Raw genomic sequence first — 12,941 nt, forward strand, 5'->3', positions numbered from 1 at the left:
AACCATCTCCCTGAGAAAAGTAGACAGTAAAAGCCAAAATAGACTAAATATAGCCTGAACGATCTTAAAAATCCCTCGAAGGAGATAATAAAGAACCCAAAGCAGATGGTATCCTACTGCAAGGGTAGTCTTAAGAATCCAAAAGAGGTTGCTCAGAAGAGATAGATGTATCCCAACCTCTATTGCTCTCGCGTAAAGACTTTTTTTTACGCGACAGGAAAAAGTGACTACGAATTCCCCTTTTTGTTTGCGAATCCCTGTTTGTATCCTTTGAGCGCACGCCCATTAAGTAGCGATCAAATTAAGGAAATCGATCAAACGATCCCAATACCGTGCCAGCCCAAATCATGATCTTCACCAACTTGGATTTGGTTCTCTCGCGAAAATCGCGAGTTGCAGAGATGAGAACCATGAAAAGCAAGATCCCGAATAAGAAAACAGAAACCGAGGAAGAGGAAACCACAAGAGTGAAGACTAGTAGAGTCTCGTCTTTTGTCATTCTTTGCTCCTTTTTCACTCAATGATTCCTTCGAATTTGCCGACCAAAAATTCTATATGTCTATTCTATCTATGATATTTCTATATATATAGAATATGATATCTAATATGACATCCGATTTGTCAAAGGGATTGGATTGGTGACTTACCCATTCAGTGACTTTGGCACTGGACGTTCCAAAAACGGGTACTATCGGATCGGGTGAATTAGAGAATAGACAGAGGTCCGTTGGCATTTCAGCCTTTCTTCTCCTTTCAGGGCCTATCCGAAAGAGAATCCAGTACCTCTTGGTCCTGAATATCAGAATAGGACGAACGAACCGGCCTCCGCGGATATCTTTGCTTCGGAACAAAACCCTGCAATCAAATAGATTGTCCCAAGGGCGCCATATTCTAGGAGCCCAAGTTATGCTATTGAAAATTCGTTCCTCTAGCAGTTCCGGTTTGAGCATTCCGTTCCCTTTTTCAAACTCCACTTCTTTTCATATAGCAATCCCTGATCAAAGAGAGAACAATATCCATTTCAAAACATTTATAACAGATTCCTTAGTTCGGACCGACGAAGTAATGTCACTCGACTATTATCAACCTGACTGCAATCTTTTTCTGTCGGTAAGGATTGCACCAGAGCACCTTCTACTTCTAATAGGCCATGAACTATAGATAGAGAAGAATCATTCTGAGCGAGTACATAAGAAGCGATCCACTTTTTTTCATCGGTTCCAGGGGAAGACCAAAGATCTTGCGCGGCAGGTCCGCCAGAAAAACTCAAAAGAGAAAGAAGTCTCGTTAATCTCTTCATGCTCGTTCCAAGTTCGAAGTACCTTTTGGCCAAAGAAAAACCCGCTTCCTGACACGATTGCCTCTTTATCTTTATATAGATAGATTCTATGGGGTTATTACTTAGTAAGTCTATTTTGTACAAGAGCCCCTCCTATCTGATAGAAAAGGGTCCCATGATCCCGAGCCGATCTTACCTTGGCTCGCAAACCCCAAGTTTGTCTATGAAGAGCTAATCTAATTGTATTTTTTTCTAGAATGGATTTCTTATGTGGAATACTAATGGATAGGGCCTCGTTGCTAAGTGCTACAAGATCTAGTGCACTGGAACTCGTGGTTATGGACCCGAATCCTTTAGTATGGAACATTGTCTTTTCCAAGTAAAAACCCCTAGTATATGAAAGAATGAAAAGGTGCTTTCGTTCTTGTGGAATAAGAAGCCCTCGTACCTTAATGAAAGGAAAATCGTAATTTTTCGTTAGGTATTTGACCAAATAGGATCGTCCAGTTCCTATAGAACCTATCACTAAAATACCCGATAGGGCTAAGCGGAACGAAAAGGGTTTTCCATGAGATGGTAAATGAAAACGATTAGTCCCACACGAGGTTTGGGAATAAGTGATTGTCTGATAATGAGCAAGGAATATACGTCTTTCTGCTAAAGAGGATCTATTAAACTCATAATTCATTAGATCCTTGTTATCAATGCCAACTAGGTATCATAAGGAAATGGATCCCGGTTGTTCAATCCTTTGATAACCAAGGTCATTCTTTGCTAAAGAGAAATGATCACTATGAGTCAGACTCAATAGAATTGGATCCATTCCAAATAGCGAGAATTAGGATTCTTGATCCCTCTCAATCTCTCTTTCAATTCGAGGATCCAGAGAGGTGTTTTCATAGTCATCTCCGAATATTTGCCATCTCGGAATATTTTCGATTTCATTTTTCTATGATATGTCTTTCTATATGAAAATTGGTTATTTACGATGTACGATGATCCCTGTTAAGCATCCATGGCTGAATGGTTAAAGCGCCCAACTCATAATTGGTAAATTTGCGGGTTCAATTCCTGCTGGATGCACACGAACGGGAACATTCCATAAGTCTATTGGAACTGGCTCTCTATCCATGGAATCTCATCCATCATCCATACATAACGAATTGGTATGGTATATTCATACCATAACATAAGAACAATAAGAACTCGAATTCTTATCGATACTGGAACTCAGAGCATAGGAGGGAAAGTCGATTTATGGATGGAATCAAATACGCAGTATTTACAGAAAAAAGTCTTCGTTTATTGGGAAAGAATCAATATACTTTTAATGTCGAATCGGGATTCACTAAGACAGAAATAAAGCATTGGGTCGAACTCTTCTTTGGTGTTAAGGTGGTAGCTGTGAATAGCCATCGACTACCTGGAAAAGGTAGAAGAATAGGACCTATTCTGGGCCATACAATGCATTACAGACGTATGATCATTACCCTTCAACCGGGTTATTCTATTCCACTTCTAGATAGAGAAAAAAACTAAAGGAGAATACTTAATAATACGGCGAAACATTTATACAAAACACCTATCCCGAGCACACGCAAGGGAACCGTAGACAGGCAAGTGAAATCCAATCCACGAAATAATTTGATCCATGGACGGCACCGTTGTGGTAAAGGTCGTAATTCCAGAGGAATCATTACCGCAAGGCATAGAGGGGGAGGTCATAAGCGCCTATACCGTAAAATAGATTTTCGACGGAATCAAAAAGACATATCTGGTAGAATCGTAACCATAGAATACGACCCTAATCGAAATGCATACATTTGTCTCATACACTATGGGGATGGTGAGAAGAGATATATTTTACATCCCAGAGGGGCTATAATTGGAGATACTATTGTTTCTGGTACAAAAGTTCCTATATCAATGGGAAATGCCCTACCTTTGAGTGCGGTTTGAACTATTGATTTACGTAATTGGAAGTAACCAATTAGGTTTACGACGAAACCTAGAAATCGATCACTGATCCAATTTGACTACCTCTACGGGATAGACCTCAACAGAAAACTGTTGAGTAACGGCAGCAAGTGATTGAGTTCAGTAGTTCCTCATAGAAAATTATTGACTCTAGAGATATGGTAATATGGAGAAGACAAAATTGTTTGAAGCACGCACAGAACCGGAAGCGCCCCTTGTTTCAAAGAGAGGAGGACGGGTTATTCACATTTAATTTGATGGTCAGAGGCAAATTGAAAGCTAAGCAGTGGTAATTAAGACCCCCGGGGGAAAATAGGGATGTCTCCTACGTTACCCATAATATGTGGAAGTATCGACGTAATTTCATAGAGTCATTCGATCTGAATGCTACATGAAGAACATAAGCCAGATGACGGAACGCAGAGACCTAGGATGTAGAAGATCATAACATGAGCGATTCGGCAGATTTGGATTCCTTTCCTATATATCCACTCATGTGGTACTTCATCATATGATTCATATAAGATCCATCTGTCTAGAGATCGTCATATACATCTAGAAAGCCGTATGCTTTGGAAGAAGCTTGTACAGTTTGGGAAGGGGTTTTTTGAGAGAAAAGAAGAATCTACTTCAACCGATATGCCCTTAGGCACGGCCATGCATAACATAGAAATCACACGTGGAAGGGGTGGGCAATTAGCTAGAGCAGCAGGTGCTGTAGCGAAACTCATTGCAAAAGAGGGTAAATCGGCCACTTTAAGATTACCATCTGGGGAGGTCCGTTTAGTATCCCAAAATTGCTTAGCAACAGTCGGACAAGTGGGTAATGTTGGGGTGAACCAAAAAAGTTTGGGTAGAGCCGGATCTAAGTGTTGGCTAGGTAAACGCCCCGTAGTAAGAGGGGTAGTTATGAACCCTGTGGACCACCCCCATGGGGGCGGTGAAGGGAAAGCTCCCATTGGTAGAAAAAAACCCACAACCCCTTGGGGTTATCCTGCGCTTGGAAGAAGAACTAGGAAAAGGAAAAAATATAGCGATAGTTTTATTCTTCGTCGCCGTAAGTAAATACGTAACTAGGAATATGGAAAATTGCATTTTTGGAATTTGCAATAATGCGATGGGCGAACGACGGGAATTGAACCCGCGCATGGTGGATTCACAATCCACTGCCTTGATCCACTTGGCTACATCCGCCCCTTATCCAGCTAAAGGATTTTTTTCTTTTTTCCGTTGATCATTATTCTATTTATTCTGACCTCCGTACTTCGATCGAGATATTGGACATAGAATGCCACTCTTTAAAAAGGAAAAAAGGAGTAATCAGCTGTGACACGAAAAAAAACGAATCCTTTTGTAGCTCATCATTTATTGGCAAAGATAGAAAAGGTCAATATGAAGGAGGAGAAAGAAACAATAGTAACGTGGTCCCGGGCATCTAGCATTCTACCCACAATGGTTGGCCATACAATTGCGATTCATAATGGAAAGGAACATATACCTATTTACATAACAAATCCTATGGTAGGTCGCAAATTGGGAGAATTCGTGCCTACTCGGCATTTTACGAGTTATGAAAATGCAAGAAAGGATACTAAATCTCGTCGTTAACTGAATTCTGAATAGAAAGATTAAGAAGAAAAAAAAGATTCAAAATAAAGTAAAGGTAGGCGGGGAATAAACTTATTTATGACAAGTTTCAAACTAGTAAAGTATATCCCTAGGATAAAGAAGAAGAAAAGTGGGCTAAGGAAACTCGCAAGGAAAGTTCCAACCGATCGTCTACTTAAGTTCGAGAGAGTTTTCAAAGCACAAAAACGTATCCCTATGTCTGTTTTCAAAGCACAAAGAGTTCTTGACGAGATTCGGTGGCGTTACTACGAGGAAACTGTTATGATACTGAACCTCATGCCCTATCGAGCATCTTATCCCATCTTAAAGTTGGTTTATTCGGCAGCCGCAAATGCAACTCATTATAGGGATTTCGACAAAGCGAATTTATTCATTACTAAAGCCGAAGTCAGTAGGAGTACTATTATGAAGAAATTCAGACCTCGAGCTCGAGGACGTAGTTTCCCTATAAAAAAAAGCATGTGTCATATAACAATTGTACTAAATATAGTAAAGAAATCTAAATAACCTTTAGATCCATCTAAGATTTCGATTCCCAGTAAAAAAAAATATAGAATAGAAAAATATGGGACAAAAAATAAATCCACTCGGTTTCAGACTTGGTACAACCCAAAAACACCATTCCTTTTGGTTCGCACAACCAAAAAATTATTCTGAAGGTCTACAGGAAGATAAAAAAATAAGGGATTGTATCAAGAACTATATACAAAAGAATAGGAAAAAGGGCTCGAATAGAAAAATAGAATCAGACTCAAGTTCCGAAGTAATTACACATAATAGAAAAATGGACTCAGGTTCAAGTTCCGAAGTAATTACACATATAGAAATTCAAAAAGAAATCGATACGATCCACGTCATAATCCATATTGGATTCCCAAATTTATTAAAGAAAAAAGGAGCAATCGAAGAATTAGAGAAAGATCTACAAAAGGAAATTAACTCTGTAAACCAGAGATTTAATATTTCTATCGAAAAAGTTAAAGAACCTTATAGACAGCCTAACATTCTTGCAGAATATATAGCTTTCCAATTAAAAAATAGAGTTTCATTCCGAAAGGCAATGAAAAAAGCCATTGAATTAACTAAAAAAGCAGATATAAGGGGAGTAAAAGTAAAAATTGCGGGTCGTCTCGGAGGAAAAGAAATTGCACGTGCCGAATCCATTAAAAGGGGCAGACTTCCCCTCCAAACAATCCGCGCTAAAATTGATTATTGCTGCTATCCAATTCGAACTATCTATGGAGTATTAGGTGTAAAAATTTGGATATTCGTAGACGAAGAATAACTAATCTTGTCTTCGAATTCTGTCCATTGATAGAATAAAAAATGACAAGAGACTTTTTTCCTGAAATCCCTGCAAAAGAAGAAATTCTACCTCTTTCTATAAGATTTAATGAAAATTGATAAATCATTTAATATAATTGCTATGCTTAGTGTGTGACTCGTTATTTTTTTTTCTTTTTTAAAGAAAAAAACTTAGTAATTATAGAAAATTAACTAATACTAATAACCAACCTATTGCTTCGTATTGTCGAGATCCTAACTAAGAAACAGTCACTATATGAATAAATACCTCTATCATAAATGAGTAGATGTGTCATATAGTTGTAGCAACTGCACTTTTTTATCTAAAAAAAAAATGGGATTCTAGGTTGTGAAGCAAAACTAAAGGGATGTGGATAAAGGGAGGGATGATAGAAAGAAGGAAGAGGAAATAAATAAGATATAGAATTCCACTGTGTATGGTCTATGAATTACATCATAAAAGGCAATGTGAAAAAGCATCAATATAATAAAACTAATAGAGAATGAAAAATTGTAACTTGAAAGAAGAACTACAAATTTTAAGCAATAATAAAGAGCCGCCCGGGTTAATAAAACTGAGAAAATTAACTCGGAAAGAAATTTTTTGGAAGCTCCGTTGCGGGATTCAGACCTAACCATTCAAGGAGAAGCAGTGGGAACGACAGAACCTATGATTCCATAGGATTTTATTGAAAAGAATCCTAACACTTCATTGGGTGGGATGGCGGAACAAACCAAAAAAATTGTCTTATTTGGTAAGTTTATAAATTAACAAATAAGACAGGAAAGAGTAAATATTCGCCCGCGAAATTCTTATTGAATTAGAATACTTTACCGCGATTCAATAAGAGTAAAAATAAGGATATTTTTTAGAAGGACTACATTATTATCTATAAATATAGAATTTAGATAAATATCCACACACATCTGGATATATTCTAGATCTTCTTTTTTGACTATATATTATATTTTTCTGTTTTAACAAATTCAATATAAAAATAAAAAAAAAACCTAACTTTTTCTATTATCTATTAATGTGTATCTATCCGTACCGTAATATTTTTAAATATTATGGAATTAGAGAAATTTATTTACATGCTTTCTCATTCCATTCGCGAGGAGCTGGATGAGAAGAAACTCTCATGTCCAGTTTTGGAGTAGAGATGGAACTAAGAAAGAGAACCATCGACTATAACCCCAAAAGAACCAGATTTCGCAAACAACATAGAGGAAGAATGAAAGGAAAATCCTTCCGAGGCAATCGTATTTGTTTTGGTAGATATGCTCTTCAAGCACTTGAACCCGCTTGGATCACGGCGAGACAGATAGAAGCAGGACGAAGAGCAATAACACGATATGCACGTCGTGGTGGAAAAATATGGGTACGTATATTTCCCGACAAACCGGTTACACTAAGACCCACGGAAACACGTATGGGCTCGGGAAAGGGGTCCCCCGAATATTGGGTAGCCGTTGTTAAACCAGGTCGTATACTTTATGAAATGGGGGGAGTATCTGAAACTGTAGCTAGAGCAGCTATCTCCATAGCGGCCAGTAAAATGCCCATACGAAGTCAATTTATTCGATTAGAGATATAGAACCCTAAAAGGGGTATGGAAGAAAAAAAATGCCCGGTTTTTCTTTCTGGAAAGACAATATTTCTTTCATCCTTTTGCATTGAAATAACAAATTGAAATCAAAATAATATGATTCAACCTCAGACCCTTTTAAATGTAGCAGACAATAGTGGAGCTCGAAAATTGATGTGTATTCGAGTCATAGGAGCTGCTGGTAATCAGCGATATGCTCGTATTGGTGATGTTATTGTTGCTGTAATCAAAGACGCATTGCCCCAAATGCCTCTAGAAAGATCCGAAGTAATTCGAGCTGTAATTGTACGTACATGTAAAGAATTCAAATGCGAAGACGGTATAATAATCCGCTATGATGACAATGCTGCGGTTATAATTGATCAAAAAGGCAACCCAAAAGGAACTCGAGTTTTTGGCGCGATTGCCGAGGAATTGAGAGAATTGAATTTTACCAAAATAGTTTCATTAGCTCCTGAAGTATTATAAATACTAGTAGGCGAAATTTAGATCAAAGAATTAATATTAGTAGATTGTGTTTTACGTATATGTTTTAAAATCCAAAATGAAAAGAAAAAAAAAGAAAACATGTTGATTATAGAAAAATTAGGAGGAACCTAGAATTAGAGTCTTATGGGCAAGGACACTATTGCTGATTTACTAACTTCTATAAGAAACGCGGACATGAATAAAAAAGGAACAGTTCGAGTAGTATCTACAAATATTACCGAAAACATTGTTAAAATACTTCTACGAGAGGGTTTTCTTGAAAGTGTTCGGAAACATCAGGAACGTAACAGATATTTCTTGGTTTCAACTTTGCGACATCAAAAGAGAAAGACTCGAAAAGGAATATATAGAACAAGAACTTTTTTAAAGCGTATTAGCCGACCCGGCTTACGAATTTATACCAACTATCAAGGAATTCCTAAAGTTTTGGGTGGAATGGGAATTGCTATTCTTTCTACTTCTCGAGGGATAATGACAGATCGAGAAGCTCGACTAAACAGAATTGGGGGAGAAGTCTTATGTTATATATGGTAATCGCCCCGCCTATAGTGCTCGAATTCTACCTCGCCCTTCCTATTTTGAAAATAAAAATGGAAAAATAGGAGAAAAAAATATGACAGAAAAAAAAAATAGGAGAGAAAAAAAAAACCCGAGAGAAGCAAAAGTTACTTTTGAAGGTTTAGTTACGGAAGCCCTACCCAATGGAATGTTCCGCGTTCGGCTAGAGAATGACACCATCATCCTAGGCTATATTTCAGGAAAGATCCGGTCTAGTTCTATACGAATACTGATGGGGGATAGGGTCAAAATTGAAGTAAGTCGTTATGATTCAAGCAAGGGACGTATAATTTATAGACTTCCCCATAAGGATTCGAAGCGTATCGAAGACTCGAAGGATAGCGAAGATTTGAAGGATAGCGAAGATTTGAAGAATACCAAAGATTCAAAGGATTAGGTTTTTCTTTTTTTTTTCTAGGGTAATAAATTCTAAGTTCTAAAATTCAAGCGAAGAGACTTATTTTTTTCCAAAATATTAGATTCATAGTTTAAAAAAGGATACGGAAATATGAAAATAAGAGCTTCCGTTCGTAAAATTTGTACAAAATGTCGACTGATTCGTAGGCGTGGACGAATTAGAGTGATTTGCTCTAATCCGAAGCATAAACAAAGACAGGGGTAATCTTTCGAAAAAGAACTTTACTGTCTAAAAAGTAAAAAAAAAGTACCCGCGGAAATGTTCCAATTCCAAATAAAATAATTTCAAATAATTAAAGTAAAGGGTGTATTTTACCCTGAAACGGATATCTTTGTATCTTTTTTTTTATTTCTAACTCATATTTATGAGATAATAAAATATGGCAAAAGCTATACCAAAAATTGGTTCACGTAAGAAAGTGCGTATTGGTTTACGTAGGAATGCACGTTTTAGTTTACGGAAGAGTGCACGTAGAATAACAAAAGGGGTTATTCATGTTCAAGCTAGTTTCAACAATACCATTATAACTGTTACAGACCCACAAGGTCGGGTGGTTTTCTGGTCCTCGGCCGGTACTTGTGGATTCAAAAGCTCAAGAAAAGCATCACCCTATGCTGGTCAAAGAACAGCAGTAGATGCTATTCGTACAGTAGGTTTGCAACGAGCAGAAGTTATGGTAAAGGGCGCTGGTAGTGGAAGAGATGCCGCATTACGAGCCATTGCTAAAAGTGGTGTGCGATTAAGTTGTATACGCGATGTAACACCTATGCCGCATAATGGATGTCGACCACCTAAAAAAAGACGTCTGTAAAAGAATTAACCCGCTTTCAACTTTCAAGAGAAATAAACGATTCAATGATAAAATAATAATACTAGTCTATTATGGTTCGAGAGGAGGTAGCAGGATCCACTCAAACACTACAGTGGAAGTGTGTTGAATCAAGAGTAGATAGTAAGCGTCTTTATTATGGTCGTTTCATTCTGTCCCCGCTTAGAAAAGGTCAAGCGGACACCGTTGGTATTGCCTTGCGAAGAGCTTTACTTGGCGAAATAGAAGGAACATGTATCACACGTGCAAAATTTGGGAGCGTGCCACACGAATATTCTACAATAGCAGGTATTGAAGAATCCGTACAAGAAATTTTACTAAATTTGAAAGAAATTGTATTGAGAAGTAATCTCTATGGAGTTAGAGACGCATCAATTTGCGTCAAAGGTCCTAGATACATAACTGCTCAAGATATCATCTTACCGCCTTCCGTAGAAACCGTTGATACGGCACAACCTATAGCTAACTTGACAGAGCCCATTGATTTCTGTATTGATTTACAGATCAAGAGAGATCGTGGATATCAGACAGAACTCAGAAAGAACTATCAAGATGGAAGTTATCCTATAGATGCTGTATCCATGCCTGTTCGAAATGTGAATTATAGTATTTTTTCTTGTGGGAATGGAAATGAAAAACACGAGATACTTTTTCTAGAAATATGGACTAATGGAAGTTTAACCCCTAAGGAAGCGCTTTATGAGGCTTCTCGTAATTTGATTGATTTATTTCTTCCTTTTCTACACGCCGAGGAAGAGGGCACTAGTTTCGAAGAAAATAAAAACAGGTTTACTCCACCCCTTTTTACTTTTCAAAAAAGATTAACTAATCTAAAGAAAAACAAAAAAGGAATTCCATTGAATTGTATTTTTATTGATCAATTAGAATTAACTTCTAGAACATATAATTGTCTAAAAAGGGCCAATATACATACACTATTGGACCTTTTGAGTAAGACTGAAGAAGATCTTATGAGAATTGACAGTTTTCGTATGGAAGATAGAAAACATATATGGGACACTCTAGAGAAGCATCTCCCAATTGATTTACTTAAGAATAAACTCTCGTTTTAAATCCATTGCAATTTTTTTTCTTCTTCTTTTTCGAGTTAGAATAGAATAAAAAGAAAAAAGAAAACAATTTTGCATCTTTGGTACAATCTATATTTTCGCGAAATGGATCATAATAAAATAATAAAATGGATTTTAGGTATCTAGGGAAGATTCTACTTGGAAGTAACTATTTCCTAGATACCTATGGTACTTCATGGTTGAATGAATCAAAAAAAATCTAAAAAAGACCTAAAGTTAACGATTTATCAATGGGTAGTGTTGCTCCAATACCTAACCAAAGAGCTACTACAGTACCGATTAAAAAAACGGTCGTAGCTACTGGGCGGCGAAATGGATTTTGGAATTTATTGACATTCTCTAGAAAAGGTACTGTCAATAAGCCTGTTGGCACAGAAACCATTAAGAGAACGCCCAATAACTTATTGGGTACCGTACGGAGTATTTGAAACACGGGAAAGAAGTACCACTCGGGTAATATTTCCAAAGGAGTTGCAAACGGGTCTGCCGGTTCACCAATCATTGATGGCTCGAGAACCGCTAAACCTACATTACATGCAATAGTACCTAGAATTACTACTGGAAAAATATATAAAAGATCGTTGGGCCATGCGGGTTCCCCGTAATAATTATGTCCCATCCCTTTAGCTAATTTAGCTCTTAATACAGGATCATTTAAGTCTGGTTTCTTTGTTATTGGGATAGGTGAACTCTTTAGGATCCATCCCCCAAAGGAACCGGACATGAGAATTTATCATCATCCGGCTCGAGCAAGAGTGAAAGAAATAAGACCGCGGAAGATCCTTAATAGAATTAAGGTATATAATGACTCAATGACTCTAGACAAAAAAAGCTTTATCAGATTCTCTTTTCCAAAGTTGCACCTACCACTACTCATTGAAAATAATCCTATTCTTATGGGTAAATGCTCAATATCCAAGTGGGCTTACAAATTTGATCATGATCAATTGCTTTGTGGATTGTCTCATGTCTCTTGATTAGTTGGTATTTATCCCCTCAATATCGCAAGTTTCTTACCTCCAAACAAAATATTTACTTGTTACTAATAAAAAATCAAAAAGTTTAGCCTACATTCTTCCTTAGATCCCTTCTTTTACTCCGATAGTATTGCGGATCACAATCGATGCAAAGAAAATGAATGCATTTCCATACTATAATAAAAAGGTAAGTGTAATAAATAGAGAATTGGATCATGTCACATGACTGATTCCATTTCCACTCTATGGGATCTTACGGAGCCTGTTCATGGATGACATGGTTGCGGTATGATCATAGAAGATATTCTCCTCAAGTGAACCAGCCTATCCTTCCTAGGTAGGGGACTTACATGTTGATTGGATGCGGAGACACCTTTGGTTGTGAATTCTAATGTGGCAGATCCAATTCTTTATCTGCATGGCCAAATCAATAATTCAAGTCACACACTCCCATAATCCGCCTTTTTTCTTTCGTAAAATTAACTTCAACTATTTGTATCGTATAAAAATACTTCGGAGTTGAAGAGAAGTATCCAAATGACATGTGTTATTTTACAATAACCCATGCTTGTAGCAATGAAATACCACAACCTACCCGATATGATATATGAGAATTAGAATTCTCTATGATATGCCTTCCCTATAAAGGACCCGAAATACCTTGCTTACGTATCATTGGAAAGTGCATTAACATAAATACGGCAGTAAGCAGAGGCAGTACAAAGGTATGTAAACTATAAAAACGAGTCAAAGTGGATTGGCCCACACTAGCACTTCCG

General features: G+C 37.3%; 2 protein-coding genes across 2 annotated transcripts in view; both read left to right on the top strand.

Annotated features, from left to right (window-relative positions):
* Positions 1 to 430, top strand: part of LOC123420590 (NAD(P)H-quinone oxidoreductase subunit 2 A, chloroplastic-like) — a 2,086-nt gene extending 1,656 nt beyond the window's left edge. The window contains exon 2 of the mRNA XM_045107392.1: positions 1 to 430. This exon is cut by the window's left edge and continues 1,529 nt beyond it. The gene's annotated coding sequence lies outside the window, so the exon portion shown is untranslated.
* A 1,864-nt stretch (positions 431 to 2,294) lies between these two features.
* LOC123420581 (50S ribosomal protein L2, chloroplastic) lies at positions 2,295 to 4,888 on the top strand. The gene is made up of 3 exons (XM_045107385.1): positions 2,295 to 2,329; positions 2,821 to 3,227; positions 3,891 to 4,888. Exons 1-3 carry the CDS (start codon positions 2,295 to 2,297, stop codon positions 4,319 to 4,321), a joined length of 873 nt encoding a protein of 290 aa, XP_044963320.1. The 3' UTR covers positions 4,322 to 4,888.
* The last annotated feature ends 8,053 nt before the right edge of the window (positions 4,889 to 12,941 follow it).

Source organism: Hordeum vulgare, unplaced genomic scaffold, assembly GCF_904849725.1.
Source record: "Hordeum vulgare subsp. vulgare unplaced genomic scaffold, MorexV3_pseudomolecules_assembly, whole genome shotgun sequence".
In the NCBI taxonomy this organism is placed as follows: domain Eukaryota; kingdom Viridiplantae; phylum Streptophyta; class Magnoliopsida; order Poales; family Poaceae; genus Hordeum; species Hordeum vulgare.

Bases quoted from the DNA above. Each gene is read 5' to 3' on its own strand.
- LOC123420581 (XM_045107385.1), top strand. From the start codon at position 2,295: ATGGCTGAATGGTTAAAGCGCCCAACTCATAATTG. The intron at 2,330-2,820 runs GTAAATTTGCGG...AAAAAACTAAAG, and splicing joins AAGCGCCCAACTCATAATTG to GAGAATACTTAATAATACGG. The intron at 3,228-3,890 runs GTGCGGTTTGAA...AATCTACTTCAA, and splicing joins GGGAAATGCCCTACCTTTGA to CCGATATGCCCTTAGGCACG.